Below are 27,324 nucleotides of genomic sequence, written 5' to 3'. Positions count from 1 at the left end.
AACGAAAAACTGAACTGTCTTCCAGAGTTGGTATGTTCTTGATGCCTTCTGTGACCCTACCCAGATCCTTCTCCACTTTGCCTACCAATAACATGCTGGTTCTCTCTACATGCACGACCACTTCCTTTTCAAGTTCCTTCTCCTAGGCTACCAAGCTTTCAATGGTGTTGTTCTTTAGCACCTGCCTGATTGTATCTCTTTTTACTCACCATTGTGTTCCTTCCACTCTTCCTCTTGACTCAATGTCAGTTTCCCATGCCACCATCTGTAAAAATTATATTGGAAGTCCTATCTGATTTAAATTGACCTCTCCATTCTCCCCCACAAAGAAAAGCAAATACAAATGCCTGCAGAAACCCAGACAATCTCTACAAATAATTGAGGACTTCTTGATCTAAATGGTGCCAAGGATTGGTCAACATAAAATTGGGTTTCCTTCAGGTGTCTACCACTTCCATTGGCATTGTTCCAAATCCTAATGTCCAGCCTAGTCCAGCAGCTCTGTTAATCCACATCCTATGGCCTGATAAAGAGACAGCAGTTTCCCAACCAATCCTAGTGTGTAAATTAACTCCCCTCCCGCCCCCTTTGGGAGTCACTGAGGCCGGGGACGGTCACAGAGAGAACTAGGAGCCACCTAAGAAGTTGTAGAGGTGTGGTGACCGAGATCCATGTGGGCCGCCTGACCCCAGTATGGTGCTTGCCACAATGGAGGAGTAGCTGACAATCGTAGAACGGTAGGGGCGGTGGGGTGTGGCAGAGCACTGGTGTTGAAATAGGTGTCCAAAAGCAGTGAAATCTGGCGGGCCAGCTCATTTCCCATTGAGCATGCACAGCCTCTGCGTGACGCCAGAGGAGAGGTAGCTTGCAAGAGGGTGGGAGGTGTTGGGGGGGCTCAGGTTGGAGCCCTTTCAGTGGATTGGAAGAACCCAACATAGCTCTGGAGACCCCGTACTGTGGGGATCCTTCTAACAGGTCCTGCATCGGATCATCCCTAAGGATGGGCTGTTGGCTCAGAGACTCGTTTAGGAGGATGCGCGACACCAGGCGGTATTAGAGGAGAGCTACAAGGGGCCTGGAGGGACCTGAAGAGCAGAAGGCAGTCGACTAAAGGTACGGAGGCCGCAGAACAGAGAGGGAAGGAGAGAGGAGGGGGTGTTGAAAGGCGGACTGCAAGTCCTGGGGACCCTTTCACATCAAAGAATAATTCAAGATCTAAACTGGTTACAGCATGTGCATCAGGAACAGAGCGGTGCAGGGTAATGGACAAGGAGGCAACATGGGGGAGAGGCATAGTCAGCGAGAGGCCCCTCTGTGAAGGAATGCTGCGACAGGTTCAGTTTTGATCCCACCACAAAGAGGCAGCCAAAGAGCAGTGTCAAGGGTGAACACAAGTGAAGACTGGAGGAGCCACCCCAAGTAATAAGGCGGCACAACAGAGAGAATAGCATTTAAGCTTTGAAGCTGTCACGTGGCCAAGTCCAGTAAAATCAGCGTCACTCAAGACCTTCCTTAAGAGCAATAGCCTCTCAGACAAAGTTGAAGATTCAAAGAGGATATCAGCAGCGGGTGGAGATGGATACAGACCCTTCGACGAGGGTCATGATGGTTTCCATGGTTCAGTCATTTAAAGAGGATATCTCAGCCCTTCTCATCTGTGATCTCGGGAATCAAGGAAGAGGATGTGTCACCAGGCTCTTTGGCTATCTCCTCAACGACCCCTCAGACACTTCGTTTAGATTCATCACAGTCCACAGGGTGGGCACTAAAAGGGCGGGGCAGGGACACCGAAAGGTGTCCTAATCAAACTACATTGCTATATAACCAAAGAGGCCATACTCAAGGAGGCGAGAAGGAGATGACCCATAGACTTTGAAAGAGGCACAGTCCAGATCTTCCAGGACGTTATGCAGCTCACCCTGTCAAAAAGGAGGAAAGTTAAGCCTATCACAGATGCACTGGCCAAAAGAGACAGAGTACTGATGGACATACCCATTTGGCCTGCAGTTCAAGTGAGAGGAGAAAGTGGTCACTTTCTATAATTTTGAGCGGGGAGCGTCTCTTCTGGGTTTGCAGTTCAGGCCACAGTCTATGAGTGAGTTTAGGTGCCATGGTTCTCCTTTCTACATGTTTGGCCTCTGTCGGTACTATTGATGGAGTCATCGTGCATTATGGAGGCCTACATTTGGGGTACATGTCATGCTCACACTTGCTCCGTCACCTCAAGAAGTTGAGGACAGCAGTGATTCAGATTTTTCCCACTGCCAAGTTGATTTTCTCAGCCCTACCACCAAGAGGAGTATGGGACCATGCCGGTGTAATTTGTCCACAGCCAGAGGTTGGGAGATGTTTCATAAACAGAAACATGTGTGACTCCATTTGCAGTGCTGGGGTGTTCTGCACTGACTATGACAGCATTAACGAGCGAGGTTTGCAATGGTTGAATGGTTGAAACACTTGTGTATAGGGGCGTTACAAATGCCATATCATATCAATGGTTTCAACGATAGGTGGTATGGGTAAACGGAAACATTACAAGCATATCCAAACTCCAGTAAACGGTGAGGAGACACATAGGCACGAAGAGCAGCACCAAGAAGAGAAGTCCAAATGAAAGACAAAGTTGAAGCTTGCTACAGGCAAAGCTCTTCTCGGGGGTATAGTGTAATGCTAAGGGGCTAATGTTGGTAAGGCAACGGCTTAACTGGTTTCACTGGGGCAAGTAGAGGACCAAATATGGCAAGGGTGTGCCACTATGGATCTCTGTTGGGTGTGGGGGTGCTGACCGTATGCGAGACTGTTGTCAAGGAGGAGGGGGAGATTCAGTGTTGGTAAAATTGCTGCATTAAGCAGAGGTTGAAGCAAAGGGAGGGGGCTGCCGGTAATAGATACTGGCATGAGAATGGGGGATAACTTTGTGTGGGAATGATGGTACATGCAAGAAATGGCTACCATTCAAAGAGGGAGGAGTGGAGGTTTCAGGTTAATGGGGATGTTTTTAACTACATATCAGCAGCACAATGGGGACATGTTATGTCTTACTGTAATTGGAATCTAAAGAGGAACCAATATCTCTCAAATAGGGAACTTGTTCATGTTATGGTCTGGGAATGTGTGGGGGCGCAACACCCTGAATAAGAGAGCTTAATTGTCGAGGGAGCTGAGACAGAAGAGAGCAGACATAGCCACACTTCAGGAGATCCACTTAACACACATAGATCAAGCTCAAAGAAAAAACAAGAAATATCCCATACAAATACAATCGAGGGCCAGCTCTAAAAAGGCTGAGGTGGCTGTCCTGATACAGGAGAGATTCAACTTTGCATTCACCAGAACGACAAAGAAGGGACCTACTGCAGGGTGAAGGGAATATTATGGGCAGAACTGTCTCACAATAGCTTCAGTGTATGCGCCCAACATGGTACAGGAACAATTCAGCCTGGCCTTCAAGCAAGTCCTGGACAGGTTCAGGGAGGGGTAGTGCTTCATTGCAAGGGACAGGAACTCTTTCATGGAGGCCGACTAGGACAGGTCATCTCAATCCAAGTGTTCTCAGGGTGGCAGATTCTCTGGGAGAAGACATTGGATTGGTGGCTTCTTGGAGTCACCAACAACCTGGGTGAGGGACTATACTCACGACTGCGCAGTAGACTGGTCATATTCCCGCATCGACTACATATTAATGGCAGCTACCTCACTCAAAGCCATCAAGGCAATAGACATACAGGTCAGCACCATGACCGATCACTTCGCGATAGTGTTGGTGGCACGGATGGAATGTGGACAAATGCCTCAGTTTAGTTGGAGAATGTAAGAAAATGTACTGGAAGACACAATAGCGAGGGACAATTTAAAGGAGGCACTGATTGAGTATCTGAGGCATAACGTGGTGACCGACACATAACTGGGTAACCACTGGTTCGCCATTAAATTGGTGGCAAGAGGGAGTATAGTCTCATTGTTGGCAGGCCTCAACAAAATTAGGAAGCAGCAGAAGGAGGTCCTAATATCTGAGGTAGAGGAGCCGGAAAGGCAGTTTAGAATGCAGCAATCCAGGCCTAACCATAGGAAACTGATAGCGAAAAGGGCAGATGTAAATGCATTAAGACTGGATAAGATAAGAAGAGACTATTGCAGGTGTTATGTGAAAATGGGGCGGGTGGATAGACTTTTCGCGAATAGACTGAGAACTAAGGAAAATCGTGCCTTTATACAACAAATTGTAGATGATAATGGGAAAGGAAGCAGAGGTGAAGAGCACACATTGTAGGTCTTCTGGAACTTCTACCTTATACAAGGCAGAGGGTATAAAAGAGCAAAGTCCGGAAAGATACCTGGCAGCAGTCAGGCTGCCAACCATCCCTGAAAGGAATAGAGTGGGGTGACCGAACAATAGAGAGCCAGGAAGTTCTGGATACTATTAAGGGTGTTAATCCCTGGTGTGACCAATTCCAAGACAGCGTCATTTACTTCTCCCTGAGGGGCTGGGTGTGCCTTCCCTTGAGGCCAGGGTGGTGAGGCCGCTACCCAACAGTCTCCCTGGGGGCTGGAGCACATCCGGAGGTTCTCATTTGGAGAGACTTTGCTTCTTGGAACAGGGTCAACCATCTAGGGTATGGCCCGGGAAACTACACCACAATCACACACCCTCACTCTCCTTTCAGTGCCTTGTAGAAACATGTACTGTTGTGAGACCCAACAGGGTTCGAAATTGGGATTTGTTGACCAGGAGCAAAAAGCAGCTCTTGGGTATCGGCATAACCAGATTATCAGGAGCTGCCTCTGGGGAACCAGGAGCTAGTAAGTGCACAGCAAATCCAACTTTGCACAAGATGCAAACTCTACATTTTGGTCCATTTGATATTTTTCAATATGCTCTAGATGCCCCTATTTATTCTCCTTTATATACATTCCCAAATATTCACAGTTAATATCACATAGCTAGGTTTGTATAACACCACTTGCTACAGGAGTCAAAAATAGCTCCTCGTACCTGTTGGTTTCAAGCTAACCAGGCTCCCCTGGACTGTAACCAGGAGCTAAACAGCTCCCAGCTCGTGGCAATTTCGAACCCTGTCCAAGATCCTGTCCATTTTGGAAATACTAAACATACTAGACCCAAGTAGATCTATGACTGAGATCAGTTGGCCCTGCGGAACGATGGTGATCAGACCCGGGAAACAGAAGAAGGGCTTTACCCTTTTACCAAGAATATGCTTGCAACAAAGTGTAAAGGTTGACAAAGGAATGGACCTTTTGTCAAATCCAGCAGATGGAGGCATCAGGTGCAAGGAATCTCCAGCACAAGAGATTGCAAATCGCTTTCAAGGAACCGACGCGGAACGTAGGACGCAGGCAGGGTTCCATGAGACTTCCTGAAGGGCTCTGCATCAACTGCTCAGAAGAAGGGGGGCTGAGCAGCCCAAGAACAGGAGACGCTGGATGACCAGACTCCTCAGACGAGAGCGCGGATAGGCGGAGGCCAGCCCCAGGAAGCCACGGCGAGGTACTGAGTCCTGAAGCACGTTAATGGACAGTACGAGAAAGCCAGAAGGGGGACAGGGACAATCGTAAGGCGGGCAGAGGCAGCTTTGTAACTGCCTAGTAGCAAGCAGGCGGCTACAAGCTCACTGGAGGGGCAGAACGGTGCTAAGGTGGCACTATACACTATAAGAGGGTTAAGGGGAACCCCACCCAACATAGAGAAGAAGAGTCTTGGACTGTAAATATTACATAGAGGCAAGTCATCATTCTCGTGGCAGTATTTGGCAGGAGAGTGAACCAAGTCTGCCAAATCGTAAGAGCAGGGAAATACCGGTCTGGGACCCGCACCCAAGCAAGGAGAAAGCTCGACTTCTCTTCCTCGTGGCTGTACTTGGCAAGCAAGGAGGCCAAGTGGGCTATACTGGGGAAACCTGGGTCAAGGATCATACTTGTATATGAACTTTTGAGAAAGAAGGAAAGCAGTGAAATAAGGATCATCAGGGGAAGGGAGTCATTCCCCCTGAGTATCGCTGAGGGTAAAGTGACTGTAAAACCAAGATATTAGCATAAGGGAGTAATTTTCCTGGTAGTGCTACATCCACTGGGAAAAGCCAATAAGCCTGGGGAAGGGAGTCATTCTCCCAGGATGGAAAAAAGCCACAATCATGAGAAGGGATTCATTCTCTTGACAATTGAGAGAACAGAGTACGGAACCTTGAGGCTAATGAAAGGGAGTAATTCCCCCAGGAGTGAAGATATAGTGAACCTTCTGATACAAAGTGTTATAGGATTGGCAGTCCTTTGTTTGTGAAGTATTGGGAACAGAGGCTGGGAGTCATTCCCCTGTGTTAGAACTTGCAACCAAAACTTGCATCCAAACTGTGCCACCCACTCTGAGAAGTCATTCTCCTGGCCCAAAAACATTGACGCAACCTTCTAGTTTAGTTAAAAGTGTAAGGAACAGAATTGACGATTTTGACACAGGGTGGTCGACTCTTTAGTTTAAATGGGCATTCTGTCAGACCTCTTTAGTATTTTAGTTGAGACAGGGAAATCCCACTTAGAGATGGGAAAAGTTAGATTTTCTTTTTATTTTCTGGATAACAAGTATGTAGCAATCGCTATGCCACTTATGTGTCTGTCTCCCACTGGACCCTCACACCATAAGAGTCCGGGTTCTGAGGGGCTCTCACAAGCTTTTTACAAGGTAATTTCTCCCATTATCTTATAGCCGATGTTGGCTTTATTTAACTCACTGAGGGAAGAAGGAAATTATATACCGAATTCGACTGAGTATTTTTATGCAAACTCTGATGGACCCGGACCAAAGAGGCTTTATAAGAAACAGGTCAACAGGAGATAACAGGAACAGGCGATGCTCTGAACACTAGATGCTGAAAAGGCCTTCCATCGGGGGAACTGGCCCTTCCCCCGGAAAGAGTAAAGTGAGAAGAGGGACGAGGCAGGGCTGCCCACTGTTGCCCATGTTTGCAGTGGTGATGGGACCCCTCAAAGTGGGGGGGGGGGGTGGGTTCTTTGTACAAAATAAGTCTCTTTGTGGATGACGTAGTACTTTCCCTCACAAACCCAATAGTCAGATGCAGCCGTTATGGAGGAAATCTGGCGGATTGGAGAGTTATCAGGGTTTAAAGTAAATGTCCATAAGTCGGAGATCTTGAACATTACAGGGATGGAAGACACACTGGGATGGCATATGGCAAAGTGAGGTAGCTGCGCATCAATGTAACCACTAGTGGAAAGGATTTGGAAGGCACCAACTACCCAGCCCTGCTCAAAGCGAGAACTAATGATTTGGGTAGATGGAGTAAGCTGTCCCTCATGGTTGGGGAGGCAAACTGTGATAAAGGAGTGTGCTTCCAAGACTGCTCTACCAGTTTCAAAATGTCCCATTATCCAAGTCCTCAGTGAGTCTAAAGGAAATACAACAGTCCATCCTGGATTTCATATGTGGGGGCTGGGGGATCTCATCCATGAATAACTAGGATAAGGATGGTAGCTGATGAGGGCAGAGGAGGGCTCTCGTGCCCACATATGCAGAACTATTTGACATCCCAAATTCAAATTGTTGGCAAATGGGAACAGCCAGAATCCGACAAACATTGGTTATTTATCGAGCAAGCCGTAGCCAGTCAGCATTTATGAAAGCAAATTTGACTAATCGGACAACAGAGTGCTAAAGAGTGCTAAAGGGCTATATTCAAATCTAACCTCTAAATCTCTAAAGGTACAATGGTGGCATGGGACCTCGTATATAAAAGGGGGAAGCTCATAACTTTTCCGTCTCTGTTCACTACCTTAAACAGAAATAGCGACTTCATGCCGGTTCGAAAATTGGGGGGAAAAAAGTGATGCGGGAGAATAGGGGGCATGGTGAGGGATGGCAATACAGTCTTTTCAGCAGTGCAAGGAGTCCTTTGGTTTGGAGGAGGCGTGACAGATTTAGGTATAAACAAGCTAGGCACATGGTACTTGACCTAGCCATAAAGAAAGGATGACAAGAATACTCTCGACTCTTGCAAGAGTGCTGAAGGTAGCAGATAGCACGAAAGGTTTGACCGGGACATTATACATAGGTGCATTACAGACTCTCAGGGAGAGGAAGCATGGCCTTATAAACAAAAATGGGAGAGCGAACTGGGGAGGGATATCTCTGATAAAGACTGGGCAACAATGAATGCGGCCTTTGATACGGTGGATCACCGTATTATGTTACAGCGCATCAAGAATGTAGGAAGGGCATCCAAACTAGTAGTAAAATGGTTTGGGTCCTTCCTGAAGGCTAGACTGCAAAGAGTGCTGCTGGAAGGTTTTGTATGAGTGGATATGTCCGAACTGTGGGGTACCTTAAGGTTCATCTCTGTCCCCATTGATTTTTAATCTATATTTTTGCCCAGTGTTCAATGCCATCCTGCTCAACCGTCTTCGTGATATCCTGGGTATCACCGACCAGGCTCTGGCCTGGCTGACCTCCTTCCTCTCTGATCGACCCTCCCAGGACCAACTTGGGTCCTTCCTATCATCTATCTTCCTCTCTACCTGTGGTGTTCTCCAGGGTTCTAACCTCTCGCCCTGGCTTTTCAACCAATACCTGGCAAATCTTGCCCACTGCATTGCCATTTTCTGCTCCAACTTCCAGTGCTACGCTGATGACACTCAACTCATTTTCAGGCTGCCCTGAGCCACCTCCTCTCCCTCTCTCTGATTGTCTAACTGTCATTCAAGATTGGTATGCCACCAATGATCTTTGTCTGAATGCCAGCAAGACTGAGGTCCTCCTCATCGGCACACCTTCACCATCCTTTCCCTTCACTCTCTGGCTGGCCTCCCTTGGCCCTCCTCCTACCCCTACCTGCGTGGCTAAGAACCTCAGGGTCATCTTTGACTCCACACTTTCCTTCTCTGCCCACATCTCTGAGGACTCTAAAAAGTCAAACTTCCTACTGCACCTCCTCAGAGGTACTCTGCCGTTCCTCTCCTTCCCTCAGAAGCTCACTGTCTCCAAAGCTCTGGTTCTCTCTAGGTTGGACTATTCTAACAGCCTCTTTCTAAATCTACCTGCCTCTACTCTCCGCCCTTTGCAACTAATCCAGAACAGGACTGCAAGAATTGTCCTTGGCCTCAATCCCTGGGATCATATCTCTCCAGCTCTGAAATCTCTCCATTGGCTCCCAGTGAATGCAAGGATTAAATTCAAAACCCTCTGCAATCTACACAAGGCTTTCTGGGGCCTGGGTCCAAAATACCTTCAGCTATCCCTCTGTAAATACCTCCCCTCTTGAGATCTTTGCTCCTCTAACTCCCTCAGAGTCCGTCGTTTTTCGAAGAAACGAGCTGGGCATAGATCTCTGTCCTTGGTTGTGGCCTCCCTCTGGAACAGCCTCCCTGCCACTCTGAAACTTGAGAACCATCTCCGGTTCCGGAAGCACCTCAAGACCTTTCTCTTTGCTTCTGCATTCACTCCCCCTCTCCCCTGTTGATCTGCTCTCCATTGGCACTGTACACCTGGCCACCCTCTGTCAACTGTGCCCATGTACCTGCTCACCCTGCCACCCACCTGCACTGCCGCCTGGCCACCCCTTGCACTGGGGACTGTATCTGTACCTATACCACATTTGCTTCTTCTGCACATACCAGACTTACCCAGTCTGCTGCCGTAAATACAGCACTTGCCACTTGATGGCTGCACTACCACTGTCTATTGCCTCCATTATCTATTTATTTATTTTTATTTATTATTTATTCTGTTCCCCTCTGCTCCTCACTTTCCACTCTCCCCCTTTCCATGCACTTTTCCCCTTTCCCATGCACTTGTGCGTTCTCAATGTCACTGGGCCTAGTAAGATCGTTGTTGTTGTTCTCCCCTGTTTCCCCACCTTGCCTTGTCGCGCTCTGAAACATATATGTACGAGCGCGATACAAATAAAATATCACATCATATATTTCGGAAACACAGCCTTCGGTTCCATTCCTACACCAATGCTACACAGGTGCTACACAGGTGTATATTGAGATAAAGAATTTGGAGGAAGTATTTGTAAAAAATCAACCTATGTATGACCAAGGTTAATGGTTGGATGGCAGAACATCGACTGCAGCTGAATGCGGCTAAAACTGAGATGATTTTGTTTGGTCTGAAGGGGAAAATTGTACTGGAGAGACAGAGGTTGCCTCCACTGATCTTGGGAGAACAACTTCAATATGTTAACAAGGTTAGGAATTTGAGCTGTATATGGCACATGAACCTTGGTAGTGAATCTCAAGTGGAGGCTAAAGTTAAGGCAGTCTTCTATGCACTTCGGATGTTGAGGTGACCAACCCCCACCTGGATTACTGCAACAGTTTACTGGCAGGAGTTCGAGCTAAACAAATTGCCAGACTGCAGAGAGCCCAAAACGCTGCAGTCAGACTACTTGGACATCTTGCCAAAAGGGACCATGTCTCTGCCTTACGAAGGTCCCTTCATTGGCTTAAGGTAGAGGACAGAATACAATTTTTAAAATAGCGTGCCTGAAGTACAAGTGTCTTAATGGACTTGCCGCTGAATATCTGGTGGATAAGATCACCCGATATTGTCCATGTAGACATCTCCCCTCGAGAGACCAACTCCTGAACTGTGTGCCAAATTCCATTTGGTCTCCAGGGGAGACAGAAGATTGGGAGTGTTTGGCTCAAAATTATGAAATCAACTTCCACTAGAAATCCAGTCCTGTAACTCTTTAATAGTTTAGAAAGAGCCTGAAAACGTTTCTATTCAAATATCTGTTCTCTCTCAGAATATTTATTGAACTTACACTCTGAAATCCTATCTATTAGTGGACCTCTGCGCCCGTATATAGTTTACTCTGTTTGGTGCACTTTAGAAATATTCAAAATCAATCAATCAAAAATTGAGCAATGTATGAAACAGGTCCAGCACACAACACAACAAACTCCAGATTAAGATTAAAATACTACAAGGATGATACTACATCCCAAACAGGCTGTAGAGATTCAAATCCAATGCTAGCGTTCATGCTGGAGGGGATGTTGGCAGGTGGGGATGCTTACGCACATTATGGTAACCTGCCCAAAGTTATGCGAACTGTTGAGCGATATAGAGGAGAGGATCTATGAAGTGAGAGGGGCTTCAGTTCACTCTGAAACCAAAACTGATTCTTCTGGGCTTCTTAACAGTCAGTAAATGGGATGGAATAGAAACCCATTCTCGAATGATTAAATGCATGATATTGGTTGCAAAGCTAGTGATCACCTCAATGCAGGGTAAGAAAGAGGCCCCATCATTCAGACAATGGATTCAAAAAAGTTATGGGTGATAGCCACATGGAAAAGCTTACAGCAATAATTAAGTGCAACCTAGGGACATTTGAGACCATTTGGAACCCTCTGATACAGCAATTGAACTCTGAGGCTGAGCTGCTTTAAACCAAGGTCATTCAGATCACTCTTCTGGGCCAGGGAATAAAGTGGGTAACCAGCGACTACATTGCAGTAAAAAATAAAGAGACAATAAATGAAGGAGTAAAAATAATGATTTACGAAAATAAAGAGGGTAAAAAAGGACAGGGTGAAAAAATAATGAAATATAGGCAATAATATAGGGGTGAGTAGGCCAATTAGACATCAGGTAAAAAATTGTATGAAATGGAGGATGAAAAAGAGGGTTGACTGGTATAAGTGGTCACGGGAGTTCACGGGATGTCCCCACATAAAGGGTATTTGCAAGGCAAAAGCAGGTAGAAAGTAATATGGGAATAGTGAAAAGTTGGTGAAAAGACATTTAAAATAAGGGGAAATGTCTTGTTTTCAAAGTCAGTGATCAAGACTTATGTGCAGGTTAGGTGGTGGTGTGAGGGAGAAAGGAGGGGAGGGCAAAGCGAGAATTGTCTGTTTGCTGTAAAATTCAATAAAAATGTGTTTTTTTTAATGTCCTAGTACCTCCATGAGCTCTCTAGAATATACGCCAAGAATGTGGCCAACTGTGTTAGGGGGCTGTGACCTTCCAGATGCTTTGGACTGTGAATCACATGAGCCCCTACCTGACTGTTAGGTGGGGCTGCTGGCAGTTGTAATCCAAAAGAACTGTAGAGCTAAAGGTTGTATTGACTGCCCTCTCCCAAATGACAGAAGCCGAAATGTGTACGACCCCTCCCACCGTGGTTGGCACAGGTTTCTGATTCCGAGTAACAGGTAACCACGTGGCAGTCAGTGGGGGAGGGAGGGATTAAGGCGAGGTTGTGGATGGGTAAGGGGGTTGTAAGGAAACTGGAAAGAGGGTTAGGGTAACAAGTTGGATAAGACGGGGGAGTTGCGGAAAGAATACCTTTAATTACGCAGTTGCTCTTAATTGTGTCTCTCATACACACCGGCACACGCCCTTGTCTCATGTACTCTGAATACCTATATTCTCTTTACTGACTTGACTTCACCCCTAACATATGCCTTACTCTGGAGGTATTTGACCTCATACCCCATGCAAACAACATAGAACATAACAGTGGCATGACACTGAAATGACATGATGAAATGGTGAAATAACATATAATGAACGTCTTGACGCACTGAGGATTTTAGGCAACCATGGTTCTTCTTAACCAGAGCCTGGGATCGCACTTACAATCATGTCCCGTACTTCTGTGCTCCACCTCAACTTGGTTTACTTAAGTCACATAGCTCCTAACAACGCCTCATGATGAGTTGATGCCACATTCAACAAGGGCACTATTCTGAGGCTCGGGAACCTCGTGTTGACTCTGGAGTGAACGTTGATGGTCAGAATCCAACTCCGACTTCTCTGTCCCTCCACAAGTACTCAGCAATTCCCTGACTCACCACAGCAGCCCGGGAAGCATCACCACAGCGGCTGGGAAGAAGTGGTCAGAATATTTGCTGCGTTCCCCGCAGCCAAAAAACGAATGCTCTGCGCTTCAAGGCGCGCCTCATCAAGCCAGCCCTACGTGCCGTACGCCCTTAACAGTGAAGTCCGGGCTTCTGGGTATTGTAGTCCAGGGCCCTAAAGTACTGCAGCGCCAGGGCTTGTTGGCTCTCTCTTGATGGCTACGGTCACAATAACAGTAGCATGCCCCCACACTCCCAACACCTCTATGCTATGCTAAAACATAAATGTTCCAATTCTTGGGAAAACAGAGTGTTCAGAAATCCTATTCACGAAGTCCATCCCTAGTCTTACACACAAAAGGAAAGCAGCTTCTCGGGAAAGTTTCTCACCCAGTGTACTCAGTCTTCACCCTTCTTGGTCTTACTGGTTCAGACCTCCGCCATGTACTTGCTTCTCTGACCTCTCCTTCTTTGTCACAAGTTTTTAACTGTCAGCATCTCACTGTATCATTGGACCTGTCCAAGAGCCTCTGATATTTTACTTTAACAGTTAAGTCTAATCTGCACCTTCACATTTAATACAGGTCTACCCTCTTCACCTCAGTGTTTCAGCATTTTACAGGTTCTGGTTTCTCCATGACCTGGTTTCACAGCATTCCATTCTTGTGGTGTCCTAGATCTCTGGCAGGCTTCACATCCTTGTATTAGGGTATGGGTCTTAGTGAAGTCCTTCAACAACATTACCACCTTGGTTCAATTGGCAACCTCCCTGTTTTGGCAGGAAGATGTGCAGAAGACATCCTCATTTTCACCCGCTGTGGACTGTACGCCTGTTTTACATCTAAGGTTTTTCCCTCTGTTTCAACCCTTATGTTTGGTTTGGGTTGTTATGGTTTTGTTTTCTGGCACAGGATTGTGCTGTTTGTGTGGATTCTCCTTACAGGTTTTTGAAAAGGTAAAATGGAACCGCTCTGCATTGGTTAAATTGGTTGATTTTGCTCTTCTGATGTTTCTGTGGCTTTAGTCGTTCTTGGACATCAGTGCCATCTCAGAATTTCTCCCACTCTAGCTTTCCTCTCTGTGCCGTGCCTTCTGGCAACCAAGACGCTAAGCCTCATTATGAGTGTGCCGGTCCAGAAACAATGGTGCTGGTAAGCCTACCAGCACTGTTGTTTCTGGACCGGAACTCTATGAGTCTGCGGGCGGGTGCTGAACTGCCTGCCAGGGTCAGACCTGGAGGGTGAAACGGCACCCCCCGCAGGGTTTCACAGAAGCACCGGAACAGTTATTAACTGTGCCGGTGCTTCCGTGGTTCCCATTCCCAAGGGAATGGGGACTTATAGAATTAAAGTAAAATTTGTAAGTATGACCAGATATACCTGCACAGTTACCACCAGGCTTGTGATGAGGCCCACTGTCTCTTGCATCGTTCTGGTCTCACTGCGTTGGTACTGGGTGCTTCACGTCACTGTTCTAAATCTCCGGTAAGTTCAAGGATGTTTATCTGATGTGAGAAGCATGTGACCTCTGGATTTGTGTCATCAAACGCAGGGCGTCTTGTTATGCTTAATGTTTCATCGGTGCGTATTGGGGTACTTACAGGGCACTCCTGGTTGGGTGTTGTGATTTCATATAACCAAGGTAGTAGGCTTTGAGACCCTGATGTTGTTGTTTTTAGAGCCCCTGGCGATGGTAGGATTTTGGACACCTTTGTTGGTGAAATACCATGCCTTCCTGAGGCTGGGGAACATATAGCATCCTACTCCTTCCAATCTCTGAGAGAATCCTCTTGTAGCGGCTGGACCAACCGAGTGCCTTGCTCCATTCGCATAACATCATGGCATATTCTGTGAACTCACTACAGATGCGCAATAGAAAGTCAGCCCATTAGTGAATCTAGGAAATGGTTATGTGATTGTTTATGAGTGACAATATATAGGAAGGATTTGAAAAACCTCTTCTGTCGGTCTGTCATCATACGATAAGTCACAGCCTGATTCAAGATCCTTAATCACTGGCCTTTTGCACTACCGCTTCTCACTAAGCTGCTGAAGGAATTCTGCAACATGACAACCATAAAACTAACATTAACCCCTTCAATCACCCTGTCCTGTGTAGTTTCCAGAGTGCAAACTTAATGCATGGACGTTTTGAACTGGGAGAAGGAAATTGCATGGGAAATAATTCTATTGGATTGACTGCTTTTATGCCTTGGCTTGTTTCCCATCACAATATAAATGAAGAAGCTGCTGTAAAATGTGTGCCCTGACAGCTGCAGTGTGTTTGGCTTTAAGAAGTCACAAAGAACGAGGAACAGGCCATCCTGAGGCCAGAATTTGAGTTCTCGCATTGTTTATTAACCCAAAGAAATGTAGTTTGTTCCAAAAGGAAACCAAAAAACAGGATAGCGTCTGGGCAGTGTGTTGGTGGAGCAAACCCTGATGCCCATACACTACAAAACACTCCTAGTAATGAACCTGCTATCCCCTGCAGGACGGCCTCACCCTACAGTTCCTGAACTGTGGCAGGATCTCAAGCCTCATAAAACGTACCCCTCAGTACAGTGTGCTCACAGCCCTAGGCCATAGGCAGAGCAACATTGTTGTGCGCTGCATAGACTGTCTTAGTACAGTGTGCTCACAGCCCTAGGAAGAAAAGCATTACTGTGCCATGTATTGTAGTTGAATCATCCACTTAGGAGAAAGGTAACAGGGTCTTTGTTATTGTGCAATTTCTTTATTTTTTTATTGTGTTTTGATTTCCAAATAAAATAGGAGTTCTTTCACAGTTTTATGACAATTCATACAATTCAAAATAAAAAATACTTTTTTTTAAAAAGTTCAATTCATCACGTATCACATAAAAAAGAGCAAAGGAAGGGAGGGGGGAGAACTATTTACAATATAACACACCTTCTTCCCTTTGACAAAGATGAGATGGAAGATCATCTTCGGTCTCACCCAACATGTCAATGAGCCCACCCACATCAAGGGCCGCACTCTTGACTGGGTCTCTGACTTGAACTGTGCGCTTAACGTCACCTCTGTGTCGCCATGTGCATGGTCTGATCACCACAAAATATCATTCTCCATTAATTCCACTCCACCCACAGATAAACCCAACCTTGCCCCTCCCACTTCCACACACAACAAAAAGGATATTATGGTTGAGAAATGACTCCCACTCATCCTTCCTCTTTTGAACTCGGCGTCCACCACGTGCTCAGACCCCACAGTGCTAGTAGACACCTACAACCACGTCATGCTAAAAGCCCTCAACACCATTGCCCCCCTCAAACTGCGCAAACAAAAACCACGGCTCCACCTTAATTCCTGGTTTACCCCGCACTTAGGCGACCTGCGCAAAGAAAAAAGAAAAGCTGAGGCCCTTTGGAAAAGTTCACCTTCCCTAGTCAACAAAAAAAACCTCACCACAGCCTCCCTTACCTACAAAGAAGCCATCCTAGCTGCTAAAAAGGAAGTATATAACAAAAGGATCACTCAAGCCCAATCAAATACCAAGGAACTCTTCAAGATCCTTAAGGAATTGGAGTCCCCTGTTGCCCCGCTTGATAGATGCACCCCGGACACTGAATGGTGCTCCAATATTCAAAAGGCACTGCTTGATAAAATTGCCTTGCTCCAAGACAAGATTAACACAAAAAAAACACCTCGCCGACTCAACGGGTAACCCCCCCATCATACAAAACCCTTTCTCCCAAACATTCTGTCCAACCTTTCAGCTTCTCACCCCTCACCATTAAGGAAGTCGAAAATATCATAACGAAGCTTAAGCCTTCCAATTGCCAGGGTGACGCCTGCCCTGCACCGGTCATAAAGGAAGCTGCTCATGATCTTGCCCCTTTCATTACCTCTTTCATTAATGCCTCTCTCAAATCGGGCATTGTACCTGACAACATTAAGGATGCTTGGGTCATCCCATTAATCAAAAAACCTAATCTTGATCCCAGTAATCCTTCTAACTACAGGCCCATCACCACGGTGCCTTACCTTCTCAAAATTCTGGACCGCGCATCCTATCTCCAAATCCAAGACTATCTTGAAACCGACAATCTTCTAGGGCTTGGACAATCTGGCTTCCTTCCTAGACACGGTACTGAGACAGCCTTAATCGACTTGAAAACCCAAATTGAGGAGCTGAAAGACAAGGGCAAACTGGCACTCCTGCTCCTCCTTGATCTTTCAGCTGCCTTTTGATTTGGTCGATCACCAAATCCTCTGCCACCACCTCAAAATTGCGGCCCACTTCTCCAACGCAGCCACATCTTGGATTAGCTCTTTTCTGGCAAACAGAACCATGAGGGTTTTCTCTCCCATAGCCGCAGCTGATCCAGCCCACGTCCCGTGCGGAGTTCCACAAGGATCTTGTGTATCTCCCACACTTTACAACGTGTTTACTAAACCGCTCTTTGATATACTTGACTATCTGGGTGTCTCCTACACTAATTATGCGGATGACACTCAGATACTCATCCCTATCACTGGCGATTATGTAACAGATGCCAAAGCTCTCAATACAGTCTACACTGTCATTCAAGCCTGGATGGCTCCTCATGGGCTTTGCCTTAATGATGGAAAGACGGAATTAATCATTCTTGGATCTCAATACAAACTCTCTAAACTTGACCCCAAGTTCAATTCCTTCATTATTGATAGGAACGATATTAAAGTCTCCAACGTCACTAAAACACTTGGAATATATCTTGACTCGACTCTATCCCTCAATCGACAAACCAACGCAGTTGTCTCAGCATCATCCTATACTTGCAAATTGATTACAGCATGTCGCCCATTCTTGACTACGGAGAACTGTCTGATTCTCGGCAGAACCCTCATCATGTCCAAAATCGATTACTGCAACGCCCTCTACCTAGGAACTAGTCAAAGAAACGTTGATAAACTCCAGGTCATGCAGAACGCCATAAGGGCAGCTCTCAACGTTCCTAGGCGTTCCCCCATATCTAACACGAGACGCAACTTGCACTGGCTACCCATTACTCACTGCATATCCCTCAAAGCACTTGTTCTAATACACAAGGCCCAGAACAGCGCAGCCCCGGCTAACCTTTCCACACGCTTCATACAACACACAGAAACTAGACCACTAAGATCTTCTCAGGCTCATACGCTGACTATTCCCAGCTTCAAGCTACAGACAGCCGGAGGCTCGAGCTTGCCTGTCCTCGCGGCTAAGCTCTGGAACACTCTTCTCAATGCTCTCAGAAACGTTCCTCGCATCTATGCCTTCAAAGCTAAAACTAAACTGTGGTTACATGAACGGGACACCATAGCCTCCTCTTTATAAGCCTTACACCTGTCAATTCCATTACCGACTGCTCATTGTACATAGACTGTTTTTACTGCATTCTTAGATTCGCTCCTCTCCTCTCTGTTGATGCTCTGAACTCTATGTAAATATGTGTAAAAATGTTTAGTGTATCTATTTGCTGTAACTTATAACCGCCTCCTTAAACATGCGCCCAGATGCCCCGGGGCAAGGTGCGCACTATAAATAAACAAAATACAAAATACAAATACAAATCATGTTTGCCAAGAATTACGCAATTCACATCTTCACCAAACGCTCTTTATTCCACATTTGTATACCCTGCAATCTGACAGCATTGCCAAGATCATCACTCACTCTCCTGGCACTAGAGAATGTCCTAATCCACCTCAGAAATGTTATTTGTACCTCATCTCCTTTTCAGACACTCATCAAAAAACATCCATGTCTCCTAGCTTACCATCTTTTGCATTCCTCACCCTTTAATCTCACCTTCTCTTTCACTAATTGAAGATCCACTCCCACTGTTTTTGCTCGACCCATCCACCAAGGAACTAGCATGGTATTGGGTTTGCGACCCTGCATCAACTCAAATGGAGTGATGCCCCTCAGTGGATGGGGGGGTTCTCCTATACTGAAACACACTCTAGCGCATCTCCTTTATCCAGTAATCTCCAAATTGTGCAGCCTTGCATATTCCATCCATAAGCGTCCTATTGAATCTTTCCATACACCCATTGCTCTGCGGGTGATAAAGTGCTGTCCTTCTGTCTTTGATACCACTTTTTGACAATCCACCTTTGATATTCACCTGAAATAAATTGGGGACCATTGCCTGATGCAACCACAGCAGGCCAATCTTCCCTCCAATATATGTTTTCAAGAAATGCTTTCAAGAAATGCAATAACATTCTTTGAGGTAATGTCTCTCACTACTCCAACCTCCGGCCACTTTGTGAGTAAATCCATCATCACCACAACATATGCTTCTGGCATCCCACAAAAATGTAATGGACCCAACAAATCAATGGCTATTCTATCCCATACCATCCTGGGACTCTCTGGTATTATCATGGGGGGCACTCTTTTACACAACCTTGTCACTGTCCTTACATTTTTCACACTCCTTTATCTTCATCTCAATAAATGTGTCCATACCTGGTCACCAGAAATCCATTCTAATGAGTGTTTTGATTCTACTATTCCCTAAATGGGACTTATTCCCAAGATCCACAACTTTCTCACACATGCCCTCTGGCACTACCGGTTGCTGACGTCAGCACAACATCCCGTCCCTTACCCACAGTTCATCCTTGACTATCTTGTACACTTTTTAATCTTTTCTCCTATACCACCCTCCACCCCACATTTCATCTCATGAGTGTCTTCCTCCTCGCTTTTTGATACACCTCATCCTCCTCACATGCCTCAAGCCACTCCTTCTCCTGAAGGGATCCAACAACAAACATGGCTTTGATTTTCCCATCAACCAGGATTTCTACATCATCACTCTTCAACACTTGTCTCCTTAAATTGTTCTTACCATTCTCATGTTCCACCATAAACTCCAACCCTTGTAGTCACGTGATCCACTTCGAAGTAATCCTAGACACACCATGCAAACCTTTCTTTTTAAACATCACTACAAGAGGTTTATGTTGGGTCCATAGCACAAACCTCCTTCCATATAAGTATACTCTGAATTTCACGATCACTCATAGAATGGCTAAGGCCTCCTGTTCGATAACCGAATAGTAGCTTCCAACCACTCTAAGAGACCTCGAGGCATATGCCACTGTAAACTGCACCGACCCCCTGACCCCGCCCCTCCTTCATCAAAACTCCACCAAGCCCACACTCCGATGCATCTGCGTAAACAACAGTGTTGCCGTCATCTCTGAACCCTTGCAAATTTGGTGCCCTTATGATATTCTCCTTTATCGCCTCAAACTTTTTCTCACACTTTTCACTCTACTCGAATGCTACACATTTTCTAGTCTATTTTCTCATTTTCTTTGTCTTGTTCACTAAGCCTTATTCGCTAAAGAAGACACCTCATTCATATTCGTTGGAGGGGCATATCCGTGATCGCTTTCACCGTGCTACTTTTCGGTTTCCCTCCCTCACCCGAAATGCTGTAACCTAGATAATCCACCTATTCCTTCCTGAACTTGCATTTCTTTAAAGTCAACGTCAAACGTCAAACCTGCAGCTTCTAACTTCCTTAATTCAGACTTTAGCCTATCATCATGTTTTTTGACATCTCCATCTGACACCAAGATGTCATGAGAAATCTTGAAACCGCTCAATCCTCCCAGAATGCTATGCATGACACTGGCTGCTGAGATGTGGCCAAAAGGCATTCCAACACACCTAAACAGACCTAAGTGGGTAATAAACATGGGAATATCTTAAGATGCAGGATGCATTCTTACTGGATGGTATGCAGAGTGTTTAATAATGAATATATTTTGGAACCATTGAGATCAATAATCACCTCATCTATCATTGGTAATGGGAATCTCTTTAATAACATTTCTATTAACCTCTGAGGTCTATACACAACAAGTTGTACCATTGGACTTCTTAACAATGACAATGGGGCTTACCCACTCTGAAGCCTCTGCTTTATCAATGATACCATCCTTCAACATTCTCTCAATTTCTGATTCATCTTCTATTTTACATGCCAAAGGTACTGAATGATTGATTGATAGTTTGTTTCTATCGCGCTCGTACACAAGTGTTTCAGAGCGCGACAAGGCAAAGGAGGGGAAGAGGGGAGATAAAAACTGCGATCTTACTAGGCCCAGTGACATTGAGAACACGCAAGTCCATGGGATAGGGGGAGGGGAAAAGTGCATGGAAGGGGGGAGTAGTGGAAAGTACGAAGCAGATGAGAAAAAGATAAATAACAATACATAAACAATAAAGGCAACAAACAGTGGTAGTGCAGCCAGCAATTTGAAAGTGCCAGGTTTAAGGCAGCAGACAGGGTAGGTCTGATAAGTGCAGGAAGAAAAAAAGGGGGCTGTAAGGGTACAGATACAGACCCCAGTGCAAGGGGTGGCCCGTAGGCAGTTCTGGAGCGTGGCGAACAGGTACCTGGGCCTGGAGGACAGAGGGTGGCCAGGTGCACAGTTTTCTAGAGAGAACAGATCAGCAGGGGAGAGGTATTGAGGTGCTTCCGGAACCGGAGATGGTTCTCCTCAAGTTTTGGAGTGGCAGGCAGGCTGTTCCAGAGGGAGGCCCCAGCCGAAGACAGAGATCTACCCCCCGCTTGTTTCTTTGAAAAATGACTGACCATGAGGGAGTTGGAGGTAGATGAGCGAAGTGCTCTAGAGGGGAGGTGATTGCGGATGGATAGCTGAAGGTATTTTGGACCCAGGCCCCAGAAAGCCTTGTGGACAATGCAGAGGGTTTCGAATTTAATCCTTGCATCCACTGGGAGCCAATGGAGAGATTTCAGGGCTGGAGAGATACGATCCCAGGGCTTGAAGCCAAGGACAAATCTCGCAGTCCTGTTCTGGATTAGCTGCAGAGGGCGGAGAGTAGAGGCAGGTAGATTTAGAAAGAGGTGTCGGGGTGATTATCCCGGGGCCGGCAGAGCCGTCCGTGGACCTCCGGGCTGGGAAGCCCCCAACTCCTCTCTTGTTCCATAAAAGAGTATGAGACACACGCAAGGAGCAAGGTGGTTCTGCTGTTCATTATAACAATGGCAGGGATGAGTCTCGGATCGTACGCGTCCGACCAGGCCCTCTCACTCTTAGCAGGCTCGCAGGCCCTTTTTACTACAGTCTGACGCGCTACCTGCGTCACCTGGGAAAGTTAGCAAAAACCTATTGCCACTCTAGATTGGTTCCTCGAGTGGTAGGGTTAGTATAGGGTACATATGGAGAAGGATATTAGTGGTTAAGGATGGGTCAGGTGGTACACTTGGGTTGTCCCTAATAATTGTTAGTTCAGATTCGTTACAAGGGGACTCTTGGTGATTGGCTAACACTAATGGCGTCAGTGATGAGCCCCCCTGTGTTCTGATTGGTTCTCCCACGAGCCCCCAAGCCTGGGACCATCGTCGTTCCCAGCTCGTGATGTACCTGTCATTAGCAACAATGTGCAACTATGTGTTTGTGCGGACAATGTACATGTCTGCTCATGGTTTTGTGAGCGGGTCGTTCCCATCGCCGTAGGTGTCCATCTTGCCGCTTTGTTGTTGCAACCTGTGTCCCAAACGTGGGACCCAGGCGACTTCCGTCTTGTGGGTCTGGCACCTTGTCAGATCGGCTTGGTCACGTGTCGAGAGACCGTAGCTGGAGCAGAATTATGAGCATTATATTTGTATTTTGTCTCTGTGGGCTTAGTGTTCAACAGGTGTAACCTTGGCGCTGGGCTCGTGGCATGGCAGTTTGCAACATCGTGGCCTTGGCTGTGAGCTCTTGCTGGGGGCTTGTTCTGCATGGTCAGCACTTGTACTCTTATTCTGAGAGGATTTCCATGGTGAGGCTCCTGCCTGGGACTCTTGCTTGTGGCCTACTCGGGCCTAGGTCATAAGTGGCGGTACATAATCCAGGGTATGGGAGTCTCCTGTTGACACGGGATTCACAAGCGGTATTAGATCTATATGATGACATTGTCATATTTATGGGTGGCGGGTGAAGCGTCAGCAAGCATATACACAAGCTCTTCAGGCGTCTTGCATTTCTGCATTACTATAAAAAGAAACCTATGTGAAAAATAACAACGATGCACATCAGTGAGCGTGTCAGTTATCTACGTCATAGCACTGAATATGTTCTTCGTGTAGGTTGCTGTGTGAGTGACCAGTGTGCATGGTGGCACGTGTGTTCTTGTCAGTTGGCTATGTCATTATGGCACCTCTAACGATGTGGATACTTGTGGCTGTTGTCTTAGTCGAGCTCATCCATGCCGCAGGTGTCGGCTTGAGTCGGACAAGATGGTGGGTATACCTATATGTTCCTGAACCAGGGTATTTTGTCATGTGGTAGATAGATGAACTCGTCCCGTGGGGGGTGCCTGGGCCGTGATCCTCTAGGCCACAGTCTTGATGAGATTGGGGGGAGGTTATTTTCCCATTCTCCCACTTCAGTCCCCCATCTGGTCGACTTGTCGACCACAAACTTATCTTTTTCTTTATCTCTTCTTACTCTCCAAACTTTAGTTATTCCAGCCAAGTGTCCATAGTGGTTGACATGATCTTCGAACGACCATTACATATAAACACAACTGCCTCCTGGTTTGCAGTATACCCATCTTCCGATATAGCTCCTCGGGTTTCTTGGGTTCTCCACTTTCACGGATGGCGGATCCAGGTGGTTGTTAAGGATCTGTTTACGCAGTCTATCTCTTTCTGTTATTATCAGAGCAGTGTGCTGGTCATCATCAGTCGGCATCAAGGGGTGCATGCCACCTATATCTATCATTTTGTCTGTGGTGCGTGCTTTTCTGGCCTTCCAGAACCTTATTACAATCAATACAGATGCTGCTAATACTATGCATCCAACTATAATCTTCAGTCCATCAGACAGCCATGACGGCATCCATGACCATAGTAATGAAAACCAACTGGTATCTTTCTTAACTCCTTTGCTTTCTTCCATCATTTTGGAGTGCATCTGGGCCAGTTGTGATACTGCTTCAGTAAGTGTCCCATTATCTGCGTCGTTGGCAGAGATAAATGTGCAGCATGATTGTCCAATTTTCGCACAAACTCCTCCTTCCATGGCCGTGAGAAGATCCAGCACATATCTGTTTTGTAGTGCTACCATTCTCACCGCTCGTAGATCTTCTTTTATGGCGTTGAATCCATTTGCTGTTGAATTAATTGTCATCATCAGTTCCCACCGGGTGACCTGCAGCCATTTTGCGTTTGCATATGCTTGTAGTCCTGGGTGTATTATTGATGAGAAGAACATTGAAGCCCTGCTAAATAATCTGTGTTCCGGTGGGATGGAGGTGAGTGCTGTTTCCGATCTTCCCCACAGGTAGTTTCCGGTCAGGGGCTCTCCTTGTCTTTTCATTCTTGGCAAGATGTTATTGTCATTATGCTTGTCTCCTTCTTGTGGTTGTATTGACCTTTTCCTCCTTTTGTTCCCTTCGTCCATTTTGGGGAAGTTGGCCATGTTAATAAGTTTTTGAGGCACAACCAGTGATGGCACGTTGATGTGTACCATGGTACATATTCCATTCCATAATGGAGGTAGGGTGTGGTATGCCTTATCGCTGCAGGCCCAATAGTGGTCCATTATTACTGCCGTTCCAGCACCCCCCTAAGGTAGCGCCACTACACTTCCACAGTTGGCGTTGTATCCCACATCCACATCCCCTTTTTGTTGGTAGCATAATTTAGTTGCAGTTAGTGGTAGTATACTTATTGGGTCTTCGTGCTTCTTCATCCACATCAGCATGGGTACATATTTACGTCGTCCAACATCTGTTGTTGTGCTCCTGTATAGTGGTAATATTTTCTCTTGTTACCATGTTGCTCCCAACCACTCCTATTTCCCATTCATTGTTCATATATATTTTCCCAGTTATTGTTATCAGTGGTCTTTCCCAGCATCCTTGTATACAAGGAACTTCAGTGGCGTACCAATCACACGGCAGATATTCTAGCGTTACTTTCTTCGTTTCTCCTTTCTCGGGGTCATCCTTCATGTATCTAAATGCTTCAGCATGTGAGCTGCTTTTATGGTAGTTCAAATATGTCTTGAGAAAATAATTTTCGTATGGGTACGTGTCCCTTGTTTTCCACTGAAGTCTCACCACCGTCCCTTGGAATCGACCCCTCGTTTGGAATAGTGCCAGGTATATTATACATTGTACTGTCTTTTCCTGTATCTCCGTGGCAACAAATGTCCTTGATGCGCTCATGGCGTATGGGATCAATGAGCACACATAGCAGTTGTCTTCAGTTGTCTGCTTACCAATTTGGGTCATGTGCTGGTACCACATGTTGTTTGAGACATGTGCTGAATCTGTTATGTAGTTATCAATACCTTTATTATCAGTATATGTGCTGCATTTAACTCTACATCCCTTACCTTTAGGGTTGCTAGTACAACCTGATATCATACTTGTTGCAGCCGTGGGAGGGGGTAGGTTAGTTTTGGGTGCAGCCATAAAATTGGAAGCATACTTATTCTGCCATACAGAGGCAGCCAATAAACCAGTGATCACCAATACACCTATCAATTTTATTACAAGAGCTATCATCACTGGCATTTTTGCTCTTACCTTGCTGCGGTCCGGCAGCTTATTCTTGCGACGTTAAAGGTGCCCGCCTGAAAGTTCTTAATGTGCTTGTTATTATTGTTAGTGTTAGTTAATCTCTCCCTATCAGATGATCGTTCAATGCCCAGGCAAAGACCTGTTCCCACGCTAATCTTAGTGACCTATCTCTTAGAGCCGGCAAGTGCTCGTGAAGATGGGGAAATGATTGTTCTATGGCCAAAACATATGCAGTGTAATATATGCGTACCCTCCTCCTTTTTAGGTACTTTGCCCTTCTTATATGATATACAAATTGGTGTGATAGGGCCTCAGGGTTGTTATCATCTGTGGGCAGCATCTACTTCTGGGCAGAGCACGCTGTTAGTAACTGCTCTTTTTTAAACAATACAAGGATATGCGGTACCTGCATGTGCGAGAAGAAAGAGAAGAGAACATGCACGTGTCTACACAGTGTGGTGTAATTCTTCACATATTTCTGCAACATTCTTTATTCAGGTAGTGCGGGGCTTGGTGGGGCGGGGGCGGTGCTTATTTTAGCCTGTGATCTTGTGACCATGGTTTGGGCTATGGGCAAGTGTCCAAAGTCTATGGCAGAGTTTGTTATTAGGCAGTGGTCAGGGGCAGTGGCACAATCGTCTTTGGCGGCGGCAGCTGTATCCTTGCTTGTAGCCGACGTTGTTGATGTTGCTGGACTTGTAACGGCCCTGTTGTCAAAGCTAGGGCGGGTCTGATGTTTATAGATCTTCACGTCGTGTAGGTGATTCCAGGCGCGCTTGTCATGCAATTTTACTGCTCTGGGAGCCACTGCCTCAACCAAGTGGGGCCCGGTTACTATATACTCTGACAGTGCATATGTGACATCAACGGTGCACTCCGGATTAATAAGATGGCAGAGAAGGGGGTTTAGAAGAGCTGATGGCACCCCAGTACAACATGCCTTCTTGCTAACAGAATTGATTGAAGTAATTAACAACCCCCAAGAGATAGCTTTGGTTAAATGTCAACTCATGGAGATGACCCTATCTCACAAGGTAATGAAACAGCAGATGCACATGCCAAGCATGCTGCATATTTTGGTGAAATGTGGACCCCCCCAGAATCAGAGAAAGGGAGGGGGAGGTCAATGGCAAGACAGATGTTGATAAAGGATGGGTACACTCATCTCCCTGCAACACAGATAATGGAGTCGCAGGCAGCTGCACCAATGGCAGAAAAAGAACTGTGGGTAAAGAGAGGGTGTACGATGTCTCCGACAGACGCACTGTGGCATCAAAACTATACTGGAAAGGTGGTCATGCCACTGGGATTGTTGAACACCACCCTGGTCCAGCTTCATCATCCAGCGCATACAGGAAAAGAAGTGATTGCAGCACAAATTAGGGAAGCTTGGTTCTGCCCTGAGTTAAATTCTCATGTTACTAATTTTATCAGCAAATGATCATTTGAACCACTGCTGCCCCTGTTCTCCTTATCCCATCACTCTGATCTATTGTTGATGACTCATCAATGTACATTATCACACCCCCCTTAAGTGCATCCTCCTCCACCTTCCATGTACTGGAGTACATTTCGATAGTCTGTGTGCAATTGTGAGCATAATCACCTTCCTCAATAACATCTGCTATGAATCTGGCAGGGTTTACATTGCTGCATCTTACAATTGTCAATTCGGGTCTGGATAATAGTATTTCATAACCTGACGCCCTCTGTCTGGTCAGTGTGCTCTTAGGCTTGTTCAAAATTGCAAACAGTGCATGTTCCACAAATAATGTGGTGGGGCACCCCATTGTTATTGACAATGATTTTTCCACCGCAAATTCTGCTGCGCGCGAGGCCTTGTTCGCAAGGGAAATGACCTAACATAACAGGGTCTAAGTGACCGCTGTAGAAAGCTATTGGCTTATGTCCCATGCTAGTTTTCTGAGT

At 46.1% G+C, this 27,324-nt stretch overlaps 1 protein-coding gene across 1 annotated transcript in view; it reads right to left on the bottom strand.

Moving 5' to 3' along the window:
- The window catches only part of LOC138498455 (uncharacterized), a 403,932-nt gene that overhangs the window by 246,731 nt on the left and 129,877 nt on the right, over positions 1–27,324 (bottom strand). The window contains exon 5 of the mRNA XM_069622206.1: positions 1,840–1,919. Coding sequence (XP_069478307.1) covers positions 1,840–1,919 — 80 coding nt within the window. The remainder of the gene's footprint in view (positions 1–1,839; positions 1,920–27,324) is intronic.

Source organism: Ambystoma mexicanum, chromosome 5q (genome assembly GCF_040938575.1).
Source record: "Ambystoma mexicanum isolate Mex_15411 chromosome 5q, UKY_AmexF1_1, whole genome shotgun sequence".
In the NCBI taxonomy this organism is placed as follows: domain Eukaryota; kingdom Metazoa; phylum Chordata; class Amphibia; order Caudata; family Ambystomatidae; genus Ambystoma; species Ambystoma mexicanum.
The sequence above is the reverse complement of the archived record's forward strand: the minus strand, read 5'-3'. Positions and strand labels throughout refer to the sequence as shown.